This window comes from Cuculus canorus, chromosome 2 (genome assembly GCF_017976375.1).
Source record: "Cuculus canorus isolate bCucCan1 chromosome 2, bCucCan1.pri, whole genome shotgun sequence".
In the NCBI taxonomy this organism is placed as follows: domain Eukaryota; kingdom Metazoa; phylum Chordata; class Aves; order Cuculiformes; family Cuculidae; genus Cuculus; species Cuculus canorus.
In genome coordinates, this window is record NC_071402.1 from 49988479 (window position 1) to 50006879 (window position 18401).

At 41.7% G+C, this 18401-nt stretch overlaps 1 protein-coding gene across 1 annotated transcript in view; it reads right to left on the reverse strand.

Moving 5' to 3' along the window:
* The window catches only part of CABLES1 (Cdk5 and Abl enzyme substrate 1), a 73518-nt gene that overhangs the window by 12522 nt on the left and 42595 nt on the right, over positions 1–18401 (reverse strand). Inside the window, exons 4-7 of the mRNA XM_054057103.1 lie at positions 15756–15833; positions 5537–5636; positions 3877–4033; positions 3064–3167 (exon numbers count right to left, since the gene is read on the reverse strand). Of these exons, the coding sequence (XP_053913078.1) occupies positions 3064–3167; positions 3877–4033; positions 5537–5636; positions 15756–15833 (439 nt within the window). The remainder of the gene's footprint in view (positions 1–3063; positions 3168–3876; positions 4034–5536; positions 5637–15755; positions 15834–18401) is intronic.

Consider the following 18401-nt stretch of genomic DNA (forward strand, 5'->3'; position numbering starts at 1 on the left):
CAGCAATGATAAACTCAGGCTCCACAAAAATGGAGGGAACGGCGTGTTGCATAGGTTCAAGTGCTAACTGCACGTATATCAGAGTAAAATCCAAGCAGGACTACACATTTTGCCTGTCCTATGCTGCAGGATAAAGCCTGCAGTGTTTACTGATGCAGCATTCACATGGATGGACCTCAATGGAGTTTTACCAATGGAGAAATCATGGCCTGCAAAGCATAAGCCTGGTTCCCAGGAGTAATATCGGTGCAAGTAGTCCTATTCCGCAGTCCACTCCGCTGCCCAGTATCCAGCCTTACTTATCCACACTGCCATGTGTTCACATTCCTCTCGCACAACTTCCCCCAATTAATTGATCTGACATCCATAAGTCGGAGGGGGGAGGGAGTATCTACGAGCTTGCAGCTGCTAAGCATTAATGCTAAATGCTGGCCAAATATCAAAACTTTAATTACAAGCTGCAGCTCTCCATACAAAACAAATGCTCAGCACTGACATCAGAGCTGCTCTCAGCTGCTGCTGCACTCGCAAGAGGCAGTAATTCCAGCTATATTACAGCTTAGGCTGAGAGCTTGTTTCGATCCATGTATGGCAGCTCTACAGCTCTGTGGCTGTTTGGCAGAGGTCTGTCACTCCTGCGATGGCCGTGCATGGTCCGGAGAAAACCACAGGTTTCTCTCCGGTCTCAGACAGCAATTTGCTTTAATTGCAGCGTACGCCGATTTTTCTATTTGGGGAAGAAAATTATTTGAAATTACAGCCTATTATGCTCCTCTTCACACTGATGTGAACTGCAGGGAGGGGGAACGCCAGCTGAGTCAGGAAAGTCTAATACGGATGCGAACAAAGTCTTCCCTATAGCCAAGACAGCCCTACATTCACCAGCTCGATGCACAAGTCCTCCTCACATGCAGCCTGAGTTGCGAAATCCTATCTAACCTACAAGCTCCTGGGATGCTCCAGTACTACCTTTCCTCCCTTCTCTCGGCTGAAAGAAGCACCAGCCCCCTGTGAAATCTCTCAGCTGAGCACTGAAGAACGACCACCCACTCTTTGGTTTCTTGCAAAGCTGTACAGCTCGTGCGTGGCATCACAGCTCTGCTGCTTTGAGCAAGGGAAGGCAAAATCCATGGATGAGAGAGCTCTTGGCACACGTCTCCGATTTCCACCAAAGAGACATAGCACTTAATGTCCTTCAGCCTTTTCTTAGATTAGTGCCTGCCTTCAGAGAGGAAGATGCAAATGTTGCAGACTCTCCGGCAGTGCCGAAGAAGTGACAGCTGGAAGGCAAATTCAAGCCAAAAAAAACCCGAATAAGAAATAAGGTATTTTTCCAGACACAGCAGTAATTAACCCCTAGAGAAAATTAAAAAGTGTGGAAGACCTCTGTCAAGACAGATATATTCTAGACAAACAATGACATTGATTTTAACAATTGCCCTTGAAAGTCCATTTTTCACCTTTAACATATCTAATTATCCCTGTGTCATAGTGGAAATCCCCAGTCAGCTCCTTATTGCAATAAAAGTACCTCAAAATGCTGCGGTTAACCAGCATATGGAAAAGGATATTGAACAACCGCTGCTAGGCGGGGACCTCCCCTGACCTATTTTGGCTTGCCCGACCATATCCATCTCAACACCACGTTGAAAAGGGATTAAAGACCTCAGGTGACCTCAGAAGACTCAGGCTGCCTGGCATATATTCACAGCCTGAGGAAGGTTGGACACAAAACCATGACTGCTAAAACTACACTCACTTTGGATGACATTTAATAACACCTTTCTGTTTGAGGGAAGACAGTTCCCTGTCCATGACAATAACCATATCAAAACCTAACAAATATTTTCCTGCCCAGGTTTAGCTGCCATAAAAGGTTGACACTTTATGGGTTGGCAGCCAAAAAGTAACTTGCCAACTCTAAAAGTAAAACTGGCTGAAAGTAAGCAGAGGACATACTGGACTTCCCACTTGAAAATTTAGCACAAACACAGTCTCAAAGCTCAGTTGAGCCTTTCTGTGCAACTGGCAGAACATTCCTGCCAGCAGGGAGATAAAATTCAATTTATATGGAACATGTAAAATCTATTTATTTTAAAGAAGGAGCACCCAAGAGCCCTATTATCAAATAAAGACCAGGGTAGGGGACAGAAAAGAACTTAGAAAGACTATCTTTCTATACATTAGTAGTTTCTTCAGTCATATCTCTGTTCCAAGTTAAGTTAGGACATGGATGACACTTTAGACCTCAATGTTTCAAATCCTACCCTATTTGTATACAAGTAAGAATACTAGATTACAACTTTTAGGAAAAAAAAATAGTTTTTCCCTGCTGCATACTACTACTTCAGATGTATAATACAGACAGATGTGTGTTCACACGCGTATGATGATGGTGCATCTTGCAACAGTCCTGCCAGAATAGCACACCTGTCTACAGACTTGGTGGAACTGAAGAAAGGCTATGGAAGTCTCTCAACACAGAGAACATTGAGTTAGAACACAGATTAAGGAACAGCTATGCATCTGCATTGCTAGGGGTTTGCATATAGTGAAAAATATACAGGCTCTGCTCGTAATTGCTGCAATTAAAGGAAGGACTAACCCATGGTGAAATAAATACCTGGGAAACAAAGGCTCTATTAGACACTAAAGCACTGTTCTGAGGAATGACTGATAAGCATCAAAACACAATGCAGCTTCATGACTTCAGAAAAACCCTAATGGGCATCCTCCTATTTTGTAATAGAGGTCAATTAGAGGAATTATAAATTTTCCTCTGAATGCGAGAGAATGAACACATTGTTTGAACAAGTCTTTCATCTAAAGCATTTATGAAATACAGTGGTAATAAAAGCGTTTACGTTTGTAATACCTCCATGAGTTTGTTTTTACATGTCCCAGTAAGTAACTGCCATTTAGAACAAAGCATTCCAAACAGCTGTTATTAGTAGACTAATAGTAATAATAATAATCTTAAAATTCAGTCAAATGTAACCTCATCCTTCACAATATCGTTACCAAAATTTATCTGTACTACACCCAATTTTGCATATGACTTACCATATATGAAGGAAATATTAAAACGCGCTTATGTTTGCCACATGGCCATTGCGGATCATCTAAAAGATTTGGGTCATACTCAACAAAGTCTCCCAGGTCGCTACCTATAAAACAATGGTAAATACAATGATCTTCGTGCAATATTTTTGGAAGATTTCTCCAAATCTTGCAAACTGTTTATTTCAATACTAATACAATCTGAAAAGATACAGAGGACCTACAACTTATGAATTATCTGGTCAATGTGAATTTTGGACATAGAGAACTGCAAAATTACATAAAGCTCCACAATGACTTCTATTCCCAGGAATAAGTTTTCACCTGTTTATGCAGATGTTTTGATCTGTTCAATGTAACATGCCAAAATATCTTAAGCGTACAGTGCTTTGGCGCATGTTTTGTGCCCAGTTTTGTAAACACAGCCCTTTCCAGCTTAATAAAGGTCACAAGGATTATTTACACCTTCAGTTTAGGACTACTGTGTTGCCACTGTAAATTTTCCACAGCAAAGGAAGGTAATGATGAGCTTAATGCAGGAGGAACAAACAATGCTGGTGACCGGAGGAGGCATGCTGAGTGCCATCAGGGGCTGGTGATACGACCAGCAGCCTTGTTTACTCAACTTTCCACCACCTGTAAAACACCTTGTCTAAACAAACAGGGAATGAACTGTTTTGCCCACAATATGAGACTATGTTTTGCTGAATTTAAGTAAAAAAGAGGGCTAAACCATGACACATGTCCACCCTTCACAGTAACTGCCTATCACCAGGGTTCCTTAAGGATATCAAAACAAGCTTCTTCAAAAGTTACCTGCATCAATGCTCCCCTGGGTGCTGTTAGCTCTTGCCAAAGAAAGGCTACGATGGCTTGCATTGCGAAACTGGGAGAAGGATGAGGTGGAGTCTATTGTGTTCCTTCGAGTTCCCAGAGCATTTGTGGGAAACAGGAACTGGGTATAAGAAACCGTCTAAAAAAGAAAGTCAGAATGGACAGACAGTTACTATCAGCCCAGCTTGGCCACAGTGTGATGCCTTTGGTGCATCCCAACTGGAAGCAAGGGAAGCCAAATTAATGGAGGATTTTCTGGATTTAATAGTTAGGCACAGATGAATAAACACCAGTCACCTACATTTGCTTCAGCAGTCAGTTTATCCATGCAAAAAAAAAGCTTTTGCAAAGGCATTAATTCTTCAACAAAACAAAACCACAAACACACACAGAGAAACTCTAATACACTGGATTTACAAAATCCCACTGAAGGGTCAGATTTAAAAATGTCAATTTGGTCACTTTTTTTTTTCCAGCAGGCCTTCTCTGCAGCAGCTTTCAGTTGCTTTTTTACTGAGAAAGCATCATGTATATGGGTCCCTCAGCACAGAGCAGGCAGAAGCAAATTATGTGAACGTTGCTAAACTTAAGCATTTTCTCTGGTATTTTTCTCCTTTAGGATTTTATCTGGCCAAGTCTTACTGGTAGCAGAGCTACCAGTTTACAGCAATAGCTGTGAGAGATCATTTACTACCTCCCAACACAGACTAAGTGTGAATGAATAACTTGTGACAAAATTATTTTTAGAGCATACCAGTCTTCTGCTTGCATCCTTGGCCAGGAATAGATTACGCCTTGCATCTCATAGGTTTCTTTTCCAAAAATAACATTACATTGAAGAAAATAAACGAGTCTCAGACTCTAGACTGGTTTATGAGGAGGTCAGAACAGGTATCAAATAAATCATGTGAGCTTTCATTCATTTATAAGCAGACAGATTATCCTTAGGAATTTATAGCCTGTGGTCTGGGCTGACACCTGGTTAGATGAGCACACCCTGTGTAGCAGCATTGACCCAGGGCCTTTAAATCCACAAAGGAGAGCAGGCTGGGTAAACTGAACTGTAAAAAGTAAATCAGCCTTTCAGAAAAAAATGTTTAATTTATGATTAAAATTGTCTCTCTTCTATGTCTTTGTTTGAAACACATCACTTTCCCTAAAAATTCGTAATTGCTTGTTCTTATCAAGTGAATGCTCTCTTGGATTTTGAAATACTCATCAGATTTGTACAACTGCCTTCCTGCTCTTTGGAAAAATGTCCTGTTAAGCAAAATTTAGCTTATTAAATAAAACTGAGAGCAAACAGAATTACAGCTTGCAGCTCTTGCCAGAAATTATGTTCAAGCCCCTGACGATATATTCTGCAGTGATTCCTCCTATTAGAGCCAGGGGAAGGCTGCGTGATTCAGTAATGTTTTACAGACTCAGATGTCGCCACAGGCCAACTTCTTCAAGGAAACAGAATTGTTTGAACTGACAGCTTGGGCAGTCCTCCTGAATTGCAGTTTGCACATGTTGTTCTTTAACTATTGTGTTACACTGCACGTTATAACTTATTTTTATATCTGTGCCTGTTATTAGTTATACAAGTTTTTCCCTTATTACGTAAAATTTAATGGAGTAGGAACTGAAGCATCCCCACCTTCCCATCCGCTCCGAGCTCCACACCTTCAAGACCAATTATCTCTTTGAGACACACTCCAGCAGAATGACACTGGCGTCCACCATCCAGCTTCATATCCCTGGGGAACAGAAATCAGAGCAGAAACAGCTCTTAATACACATCCTCTGTATACCTTCTACCACCCAATGCTGAAATAAGGTATAGCAGCATTAATCCAAACATGTCAATGCAAAACACAAACCAGGCAAATTTTCCTTTAGGCAGCATCTTTATGGTCTAAAGTGCAACAGAGCAATTAGTCATGGAAAATCCCACTGTGTTCCAGGTTACACCTCATATCCCACCTCTTGTGCAAAGCAAAGGTACATCAGTAGGTACTTCTGACAGAACTCCACACTGGGCACTGGGAGGGATCTGGGAGTTCTATAAACTGGAGGTGAGATCCAAAAATCTAGCGTGAACATCTGACAGCCACATATCCAGCAGACAGACGCTCACAGAGTACATACCTACATCGACCTGTGCTGTTGAACAGAGGTAACTGCTCATGAGAGCTTCCAGGACGGATTCCTGCTCCTTTGAGTGCAGAAATATGTCCAAAGCCCAATGACTCTCCTGTTGGGTGCTGGCAGGAGAAACTCAGCTCTCTATCAATTTGGGACAGAATCTTGGGGATCTAGTTTAGGAGGACTGACCTGTTTGGCATCCTACACTTGAAGATAAATAAGGTACCTGAGACAAGCAGGTGTATCCCATGCTTTAGCCTCATGATCAAAACAGTAGTGAAGGTAAAAATTACTATGAGCAAACTTATGCTCTGCAAATGATGACTGTATGCAACTCCAGAGTATTTATCTTGCAATACTTTCCTGTCTGATTTCCCATAATGTCCAAGCATGTGCTTAAAAATCTGTGTGGAAGAGATGCTTCTCCCTGCTGGGGCAGGGAGAAGTCCTGCAGGCTATTCACCCGATTGCAGAGCTGGGTTATCTCCTAATGTGTCTCTGCACACCCTGTTTCCTCATCTTCTCTTTCCACTTCGTCACTCACTTTATTTTTCTGAAACACGGCAATCAGCAAGTCCCCAATAAACCATATACCTTACTGCTGGAAAAATCCAACATGACTATCTGCTGGAAAACATCGTTCTGTGACAAAGTCTTTTCAACTGTATCAAGTTTCTAATCCCAACAAAGCCCTCTTAAGTTTCTTGACTGAGGTTCATTTAGCACAGTGTCAAATTATCGTTCTTGTTCCCTGATATCACGTTACTGAGGGGCTGGACAAATAATTATGTAAAAATAACCCTCTATCAGGGGCATGGGATTGCAGAACACGCTTAAAGGAACTATTTCCCATGCAGATAAAAGCCAAATAGTAACCATTTCAGCAGGTCTTAACCAAGAAACAAACAAAAAAAACTTGAGGAAGCCCCTAAACCGAAAAGTGAAAACAAAAATCTGAATTAACTGAAACAGTATCAGGACAGTTTAGTTTCCTTCCACTCAAATTCTTACAGACACAGAGTAAGAAATAATGCCATTATGACTTTGAAAAGAAGTCATGGAGAAATCTCTCCATGCAATTAACATCCAAGGATAGACAACTCTGTAATTCATCAAACAAAAATCCAGCACCCTTACAGAGTCAGCACAGAAGCTTCTAGAAAAAAGAGCAGCTCTGGGGACTGAAAAAAATCACTGCTTTGGAAGCAGGAATTGGGGTCAGCTGGCAAGTGTAAGCACACAGAGTATGATTCCTTGATGTTAGGTGAAGACTGATGGACATTAATCCCTCCACGTTCCCTGTCTTTCTGATGTTTCTAAAGAAGATTCTGCCTTCAGGACCCCGTGAACAACACCGCAGTTGCTATCCCTCATCCTCAGTAACAAAGGGTTGCTCAGAGTCTTCTGTTCCTCTCTGTATGCTTTATATTTCTAGGCAGTACAAAATTGCTTGTGTTGTAAAACAGTCATAAAATATTACTGTTTGAAGAGAAACCTGTTCATAAAACAGAGAATTAAACTCTCTTGAGGAAAATCAGTACTAAGCAATGTGCAGCTTCATATTAGTGTATAAACAGAAAGGGTCGTTGTAGCTTATGCACATCTTCCTCCCATTGGAAAAAGATCTTGGTGAATGCTTAATATGAAACTCTTAGGTGATTTTACTTTATATCCTTTTTGTGTTCTCTATTACTACAACCAACAGCAAGCTAGCTTAACTTTTTTTTCCCTTTTCTCCTCCCTCCCTCTCCCCCTTCCTCCCATAACAAACAAATAAGTTCACAAAAGCCCAGGGGCTACCGCCCTGCTGCTGGGGGAGCCCCAGCACAGCAGCTTCCTCCCCAAGCCCCACAAATCCCAAAAGCAACTAGGAAAGACATCGGGGATGCCTCTGTTTTGCTCTGTGCAAAGAGGTGAGTTGTGCCAAGGAAACAGTCAGGATAGTTGTCTGGGTACAGCCACTGCACCAGTGCTGCCAACCACGGCCACCAAGTTCTTCAGGACACGTGCCCCTCCTTGCACGGCACCATGGCCAACAGGGCAGGAGCATATAGAGCACAGGCACTTCATATTAAAAAAGTATCAAGCTTTCACTGTGTTTAAGCTATTTAGATTACCAATGGTACTGAGGAACTGCACAAACCAATACCCAGTAGTGCTTACAAAATGCAGAGTAGGAAAGATGGTCCTTGCCAAAGAGGCTTTTAAGTGAAGAAAACTTCCTTCTTCCTTTTCTTAATTTTTTATTTTCCTCTGTTTTATTTTTCTGAAGTGCTTTTCAACAAAGTTTACAAGAGATTGGCACAAGAACCAAAAAAAGCAAAAATAAATCACGGGAACTTAATTTTAGTACTTTCACTTTATCTGAGCAGGGAAAGCTTGAGGAAATGTGAAGATCAGTGATGACATTTCCTTAGGAGGCAAAAAAACTAGATTCCAGTTTCTGACAGAGGTTGGGGAGTTATCCTGATTTACATCAACGTCAAGCTCTAAATAATGTATTCGTGCATACCATTTCCAGAAAGCTGAGCAGTGTTATAAACTACACTTAAAACTAAGCATATCATTTTAGTCATCCAGGACTGCAGAATAAAACAAAAGTTTCTCCACCTAATAAGAGTTCACAGATTTTCTGGAACAGCATTAGGTGACTTGAGATCCCAAATTTAGTGTGGGATAGTGGATAGTTTCAGTAAGTAGGCAGATAAGAACTGAAACAGGAAATCTCATCATGCCTTTCATTAGTCAGGCCAGGATTAACAGAATATAAATTGGATACTATTACCTTTGGAAGTATAACATCTCTTTAATGAATCAAACGTTATGCTTTGATGTAATCTATAAAGCCCCATGCAAAACTCCTAACAGGCACTTGCTCTTTAAATGACAGCAACAGTTGAACACTTTAACCTGTGAATAATTCAGGAGTACATTAAATATTAAATAGGTTTCTAGATGCAAGAAAAAGCCTTCTGCTTATTGCAAAAAGAATCTGATAATTGTTATTTAAAGATGTAAGCCCTTCATGTCTATACATTATGCTTAGAGATGCCTGACTGTTATGATTTATTCTAAAAGCAAAAGCAGTTCATAAGACATCAAGAAAAGATACTGTTCTTATCCATCACTGTAAAAAACTTCTAGTTATCATCTCTGTTTATAGGGATAAGGACAATGACAGCTTTGGAAAAGATGTGCTGATCTCTCACTGCCTGAGGCCGCCTGCTTTAATTGATCGAGAGCTTTCAGATCCTAATTGCCATTAGTGTTACTAGAACAACTCCAGCAGCAATTTACAGGGAGAGGAGGAGGCGGAGAAACTCCTGGAAAGATGGCTCTAACGGGCAAGTATCCTTTTTCTCCAGCTCCAAACATATTCAGGTGTCAGCACATCAGCTCTTGTCCCAGTGTTCTTCCCAACACAGAGTAAAAGTTCAAAATTTAAACCTATTAGTTTTTGGGGATTCATGGCTTAATTTCAATCTAAGGGAACAGGGCAACTCACAAAAATGAGCAATGGTGGCTCTATAAAATTGATACATGAGATGATTAGTTTTGAGATGTCCTGTTGTGGGGGGAAAAACCCTCAGATTGGTATGTCTTTGTCTAAAGCTAATATGCACTTGGTTTCAGGTTTTTTGTTCAGTTTTGGAGAAACACAGTAAATGGGCAATTGTAAAGAAAAGCAGGGATATTTCAGTTTCCCTGTTATCAGATAAAACCAGAGTTTTCCTCCCCAGGCCTAAGGAACAGTAAACACTCAGGAAAGAGCTCAAGATTGATGACTTAATCAGAATTGCCTCACATACAAAATCTGTTGAGGAAGAATAGTGAGAAACTGGGAAACAAATCTGAAGCATATAACAGAGAAACCCACTTTGCTGTGCATAGTTACTGCCACTATCTGTATGGCAATTCAGATACTCCCATTTCTTCTGTAAATATTCCCCAGTTTTCCACACACACTGAGAGGCTTGCCACCTGACCTGCCAAATAAATGACAGCACGGGTGCGGTGTGCAAGACAACCTTACCTAAATGCTTCCTTTTGCCTCATTTTGCATCCAACTTTCTTACCCAGTTTAGATGAACAAAAATCTCAGAGTTTTCATAACTATGGCCATTGGGAATGCTTGGCCTATGGACTCATTGGTCATTGTAGCTACATGTGGCTACATGTTATTTAGGGTGACAGTACTGAAAACCTCTTGCTCACAGCTTCATTGAACTTGTGTTCTGTCCAGCACTTAGTTAAATTCAGCAGTGATTTATCTTTAGAAAATGGATGAAGCTGCTTTGTAGCATTTCTGAGAAGGGCACAAAATTATTTTTATCTAACTACTTGCTGTTTTCCTTCAGAAGAATAGTCTGTTTCCTGCACTTCAATCCATTTAACTACTCATATTGAATTATTTCTCTAACTGGAGTCAAGCTTAGTAAGATAAATACCTACATTCTTGTCAAGACAATAATAATCAGCAGCTTTGCCTACTGCAGGTAAGTTTCTAATCACTTAATGAATTCACTGCCATGAAGACTAAAACATGAAGTGAACTGGCCAGTTTTATAAGGACACACTGCCTGATACTCTGGATTTTCTGCTCATCACCTCCAGCCCCAGTGGTAGTCAGTCACTGCGAGTGCAGTAGCTGAGAGTCTAATGTAAGACCAGCATGTTGCACCAGTTCATCTCCTCCCAGGGGTCCTCTAGGTTCATCTATTGGGCAGGACTTCCAAGGAACTTACAAGCTTTTCAAAAGTTCTTGCCACATCACAAAATAAAATATCATTCGAATAGGTATGACTTCAATCTGTGAATGGTTTTTACCTTAGAAAAGTCCCCTTCCAAAAACATGCTGTTAAATTATGAACCATAATGATGTGTCTCAAAGAGAAAAAAAACACAACACAACAGAACTATACACCAAACTACCTCCACTACTTTTGTTTTTCTGGGGGGAAAGACAATACAGTGCCTTCTTCCTCCTTTCTAGCACCTTTAACAGTGACAGACATACATTGCCATTGACTTTTTTGAAAATGCTTAAACACCTTAAAATACTAACAAGAACTGATTGTTCTCAGTTGGCTGTAAGCATATGCAGAGCCCTTCTGCTGGACACCGTATCCTGCGGGCCACATGGAGTGACTGACAACATCCATGAGGACTGCCAGTTGTCCTTGTAAACTGAAGAAGTGGTGCCCAGAGAAGTTCCAAGAGCAGGCAAGCAATGCAGAATGGGCTCTGTCCTGCCTGGAGGCAGAGCTGAAGCTTCTCCATACTATCTGGGGTCACATGGAGGCTCCGCAGAGCATCCTTGCACTCACTGTGCTGGGGGGGGGGGGGCGCAGAAATCTGCAGGCACATTCCCTGTGCTGGCTGCAAGGGAGAGGTTGGTGGTAACAATTCCTCTTTGGGAACATATGCAGTGACCCCAGCACCTGGAGTATGACCTGCCCAATGGCTAAAAGGCTAATATCTGCTGTGTCTGATCAATATCTCAAAGGGCTGAAACGCAATTCACCTCAAACTATCTGGAGTCCATCTCCCAATGAGTAATTCCTCCAAGTCTTGTTTAATCCAACTGGAAGTGGCTCCACTTTTTGGTCTGCCATGAAAACAAATCCCCTCTGAGGGCCTAAAGCAGGTCTGTATGTGTGTGCACGTGACATGAGCTGAGGGCGTGTGTGGTGGTACAGCTACCTGCTGGTGATGTGAGGCATTTCCCCCTGTCCCGGAAGAGAAACAGCAGCAAGGCTCAACTCTGCTTGCTGTGAGCTTCCACTGTGATGACCTTTGACAGAGGAGGTGTGTGCCACAGCAGCTCAGGGGTTGCACAATGTGCACCTTTGTTAACCGTCATTACCTCCATTTTCTGCTCCTCTGCAGAACTAGATGGGGATTAATTCTCATGTCCTGCAAGGAAGGTATGAAGTGGATGCTGAGCCAGAAATCCAGCTTCAATACCATTCGTAAAGTAGCTCTTCCATCTTTTGGAGTATTATATTTAAATATGAAAGAGGATCTTGGAGAATAGTATTCGCATAACATTACAGATGATGCTTCAGCTTTTTAAGTACTATTAAAGAATACTGTGGTGTCAACATGATCCATAGAAGAACATCAGTGAATGGTGAGAAAGGAGAGGAGGAACAATTTTTATAAAGCACAAGTATCTCTCCACAATGGTAAGAGAGGTTGAGTAGTCAGTGCCGCATCTCCTCATGCATGTGTTTTATTTGTAAATGTTACCAGAAAAATCTCTGTGTGGTAACAGCATGCATGTTTCACAGGTGAGCAAGACTTTGTTCAGCTGAAAAATCCAGATCGTAAATACTTTGTAGCCATGAATATTTCCAGTACATTGAAAAAAAGAATAGCAACTGCACAGCTGATTCTGCAGTACATTAGCCTTTGAATTGCCTTGCCTCTAGCCTGTGCATCACACAATGACTTTGTATTCCATAAAAACACAACCAAAGCCAAGCATTCAGACAACATAATCAGTTTTGCTGGATTCTGTATGCACTACCTGCTTCCATGGATCAGCGTGTGATGACAACGAGAATTTGTGTGTGTGTTAATAGCAGAGGCAATAACACTGATACAGTGCTTGCAGTACAGGTCAGCTCTCTCATCACTGCCCTTAGCCAACACTAAATGCTGCATAGGGTCTGATGACATTGGTCTTAACACCGCAGGATGCTGGGGACCAAGGAAAGCCAGCAGGCAAAGCACTCAGCACCTCTTTTGGCTCCTGACTTGCAGTATAGCCTTCCTTACATTGCTTTCACCTGGCTATGTCTGCTCTCACAGCTGCTCTACCGGTCTAGATGGGGGAAGAAAAGCAAGCTCTACTCCTGCCCATTACCCTACTCTTGGCCATGGAAACAAGTGAAGTTGTGCCTGTCTTCATGCTACTAGCAAAGACAAAGGCAATCTTAATGTAGGCAAACATAGAGAGGAAAATTTATGGCTCAGATCCACAGAAGTATCTGCATCTCAGAAACTTCAGCGGGAGATATCACATCACAAAACCTTTCTCAATTTAGTTTAAGTTCTCCCCTCTTCCCTTGCACAAAACCACTACAAAAAAAAAGCATTAGATTTCCATCAGATACGGATAAAATTTTGAGGACAGAAAATTCTAGTGATGACCTTTTTCCTTGAACTTTTTCTCCCCACCATGTCATTCTTTGCTTTGTACTATTCGCTTCTCTTCAGCATAACAGAGAAAACTGAAGAAAGTAATTTTCCCTGCACACTGTGTCCTATCTTTTCAGCTGCATCAAGTACCACCAGGATTCTGAAACCGCAGGTAGCAAAACCTACCATTCACCACTGGTGGCTTCTGTCTGTCTCTGGAGTATGTTTTCCTTCAAAAGTCTGCTTCCAGTTGCATTCCAGTGAGCTGGCAACTGCCTAGCTGCCAGGGAGGGGTACTTGGGAAAGATATTCCAGGGGACGGCTCAAATTTCATCCCCTCATGTACTTACACGGCTCTCCTCCTTACAGTCCCCCAGACCTCCATTTGTGTTTGTATTTGTATAATTACTTAAAAACACACTTTGAGGGCTCAGGGAGCGTTCTTGCTATTGTAGCTTGACCTCAGTATGGAAGGTCGGCAAGCAAGGGCCACAGTCTAGAGTACACTGCTTGCACCTCATTGGTAAGGGTGTGATGCTGCCTCATCCACTCTGGTCAAGTTGGCAGAGTTTAGCTGTGTCTGAAGGAATTGCCTCTCAGATAGGTTTTAAAACTCGACCTGTTAGTGCAATTCAGCTGCCAGCACTGATACAGTAGAGCTCTTCCGTGCTGCCTACGGATCTAATGGGGCTGGCAGCCTCTCTAAAGCACAGTTGTGCATGGAGATTTCCTCACTGGCTGCAGTGCCCAAGGATCCCTGAAACAATTTGTTTCTTTTCCTAAACTATTCAGTAAAGTTTGCAGAACAAAAATTAGTTAGGACATCTTGCCCAGGGATATTCGCAATCCAGTGATACAGAGAAAGCAAAGCTACAGGATGATATCACTACAACACTTCAAAAGGGTACCAGTGTCTCTCCCCCTCCTACCACACATCCAAAGTGTGTGGAGAAGCAAGCAAACACGGTACAGCCTGAACAGAGTGGCTACAGTTTATGCCATACTGCCTCATCTGTTCTTTGCACCAGCTGTTCCTGGAAGGAGGTGCTATGGAATTGTTTCTCTCTTCCTCTTATGCTTCGGAAGAAAGACAGCAAGCATTTTTTTAAATTTTGGCTTTTTAGCAAAGGGAACAGGGCTGGACTGTTTTGTACTGGCACTTGCTATGTTCTCATCCCATGCCCTTCTTGCTGAGCAAGCCTGGTACAAGACACGACATGCTGAAACAATGTTTAGGTTTGAGGCTGGGCTCGTTACTACTGTAATTTAGAAGGTATAACCAATCATCAACATTTCAAAATATATTCAATTTTCAATAAAGAGGTAATTGCCACAGGGCAATGACCATAAATGAATGACAGTGTACCCAAGAACGAACAAAGCTGACCGTCCGTCAAGAATTTGCCTGATGTATCATCCCAGTTTAACTAAGGGAAAAAAATTACTATGAAAAACAGGAGACCAAGTCCACTTTCCTACAAAGCTGCCTCCTTTCTTTTGTGCATTAGAAATAACCTCCCTTCATTTTGAATTACTAATGCACAAGCAGCCTGTGGCAAACCATTCTCCAGAATTAAGCAGACGGCTGAAAAATATGAACCAAATTAATCTTTTATGCACTGGATAACTTTGACTCTAGATGATTTGTGGGTCTTTCAAACCCACCTCAGGGTATTAACTGAATATTTCCTCTAGATCTTGTGCCACAAAGGTGCTGAGTTGACCCCAAGTATAGGCAACTCTCAGGTCTCCAGAGAGCAGCTGTTATTGGCTGTGCTTTATTCCTCCAGCCCAGGGGCATGGAGCTGCTGACGAACAACACTGCCCTTCCCAGCCTTGCGCTGCACCTCTGAAGGCACACAGCAAGCCGTGTCCAACAGCATGCCAGACAATGTCTCCTAGCCAAATCAGTTTCTTCCACTTCTCCAGTTTCAGTGGAAGAGTAAAAAGCCTTCTCAGTCTTTGGAGGATTGCTTCAATGTGCATAAACTTTTCTAGAAGAGTTCTAGTGTTGCAATATGTGGAGGGATGCAAGGCAGCTCTGTGGACCTTGCTTACACCAGCTAGGATCCTGTACAGTATTGTGGCCAAAACAATCTGCTTTCACTGACTGAATGATTTGACCAATGGATAAACGTACAATTAAAAGGCATTATGTTTAAATCAAATTACTTCCCTACAGTTCTGGAAATCTAGATACAGTAGCACCATGTTTCGGTGGGAGAACGAGAAAGCTACGCCTGCTCATAAAATAAAACTTGTGCTGCCTAGAATAGTCGTTTTGTCAAAGATGAGTGAAGTCAGAAGAAACAGTAAGAACAGTGCATTTTTCAAGAACATTGGTTTCAGGGGTGTAGTTTTCTCCAGTTTAACAATCAAAGATACCACGACACACACAAATAAAGTGGGGACTGAGAGCTGTAGTTCTAAGCTGGTAATGTTCCACAAGGCGAATATTTCTAAGTGCATTTCTCCCTTCTCAGAGCAAATATGTAAAAGCATTAGCCTCCATCACGCCGTTGTCCATTATCAGGTGTACATGCAGACCCAGAAAGACTATGTAGTACATGTATAAATATACATACCCGACTTGGGTACAGTCTCGATATGGCAGCACTGAAAATATGCTACAGAAGGATCTTCTGCTGCTGATAAGGACTATTCTAAAATATAAAAGAAAATAAAAGAAATCAAAGACTAAAATTTACAAATGCCACCACAATAAGCAAAGAAACAGATGTTACCATTGAAGAATCTGTAAACATAAACCTTCCATCACAGATGATTTCTCCTTTCTCTTTTTTATCTCACAGGCAGGGCATCGTGTTACTGAATCTTTATGAAAGTGCTGAAGCTTGTGCCATACATTACTCAGCGAATGAGTAGTGGAGAGCCATCCCCCTACAGGCTTCGTTGGAGAACTGTATTGAATACATTCTACTTGGAATCCAGGATAGATGTTATTCTCCAAGTCCTAGTGAGAGAGAGTCCACCCAGAGAGACAAGGAGCCATTCTAACAACTGACCACTACGTCTGAAACTAAACAGACAAATCTAGCAGCAACTCAGATGATACATACCAAGAACCACCCACGATGCACACCACAACTCTGGCTGACTTGGGAGTCTGCAATTATAGGACAAAATTTTCCATCTGCTGGTCATGACCTTTCTCTGCTAAACCAAAGGACTCCCTTGATTTTCATCTTCTTGTTCGTGAAATAGGCTGATTCATGGATGAATTCAAAGTTTGCTATTATCATTAGCTTCCAAAGACTTTCACTGTTTCCCACGTTCCTCTTTCAGTCTTCTCCAGTCCTTCCCCACTGCCCTTCTTGGTCTCTAGGCAGTACCACTGGCCTCAGCAGTTGCACAGGTGACAGATACAAATATCACATCTTTCAGTCTTACCTTCAGGACAGGTCTAGCCCTGACAACCTGCCAGCCTCTGCGGTCAGTAATCACATCAGCCCTCTTGGTTATGACGTTGACATTCAGTCATGACTGATCCCACAGCTCCTCACCCTTCTCCTCCAGCACCATGTCTATCTCAGCCACTAACTGTCAGGGCTGAATCCCTCCTCCTGTCAGCATGGCTTGCCTTCATTCCTTACAGGCAGGCAGCTCAAGATTTGACTACATGAAAGCATACATTATCTGCCTGCACAGAGCTTATCTCAGAATCCAGGCCACTCTTACAGCAAATGCTTTGTATTTTTAACCAGTCTCCAAATCTCTGCAGCATCTGTAAAGTCAGTCTGTGCCATTAAATCAAATACCTTAAAGCAACCTATCTGTTTTACAGCCACATTGTTACCTTTAGACATCAAGCTCTGACACATCATTAAGCAACATCAAAATCACCTTGAAGTCAAGACCCACTTTCCATAAAACTGTGTGGAATGCCAATATAATTATAGTTTTGGCACTGGCCACAATCCACGAGAAGTTTAATAAACAGGTAAGATATAAATAAATAGTCAATAAATAACTGATTGTTTTTAAATATACCCTCTTTCTTTATTACCTCCAGGACAACAACAATTTGACAATTGGACAACATACACTGAAAAGACCCTTTTTTCCTTCTGAACTTGGCTAACAGGCTGCATCCCCTCAAATTCCCCTAAGACAGAGTGATGGTGATCTGTGTCATCTTACAATCTGATAAGTGTTTGAATTTACTGTTTTCCTTTTCTAAAAATCTCTGCTTGTGGACCAAATTCTAGGACCTACCGCTAGGTTGGTTGTCAGGGCTCTTGCACGTCCTTGCTCTTCTCTTCACCACTGATTTTTCTGATGTTGTGTGCTACAGACCTATATGTGAGGATTTCACCTGAATTTTTCATTCTTTGTCCTACACTGTCAAAGCTGGACAACAAATTGCAGCAAGCTACTCTGTCCTTTACTGTCCAACCCCACCACTTACACCTATAAATCTCATACCAGTTATGCTGTTATTAAAACACTGTTTCCTTAAGGGAATAGCTTAGTCATTGTTCTTGGAAAAGGGTTAGATCCCCAAGAGAGCTACTAAATGCAGTGCTTGGAAAATTGCAGAATGATCAATTTTCCTTTCCCTGGATTGTTCTGTTATAGCAATAGTATTTTCTTTCTTAAAAGCATGTTTAAAAGCAAAGTGGTATTTACCCCTTAATAAAGGTTTCTAATAATAAACATGCATACAGCATCAGGAAGTTCTCCTGCAGTAGATAAAGCAGGATTTCATTGTTTCTCTGAATGCTATAGCGCACCTTACCTATGGCAAATATCTCAGATCCTGTAAGATGGTCTCATGGTGCAGCACTAAGTTATAAAGCAAAAGGAAATCATTTTTCACATTTGAGAAAGGCAATCCACAAGCAAAAAAACCTGGCATATGATTAATTTTGTGCTTGCCACGGCTTATTGCTGAATGGCTGCTACTCACAACAGCTTGCTTGTTCACTGGAAGCCTTGTTTGCTGATGTATGAAACTTGGCATAGATTTCAAGGCTGACATCAGAAAGCATCTTTGAATTTGGAAAACCACTGCACCCACTAAGCATATTCTCCCCACTCTCTCTGGCTCCTTCTGGAAATACAGTTTTTCCATAAACATCCTACACCCCCCTAAAAAAACCCCGAACTTTTAAAGAAAAACAAACTGGTGGTTCCAGACCCACAAGCAGAGACAACAGTGGGAAGTTATCACAGAAAATCTGTTCTGTGTGTATCAGAAGGAAACAGAT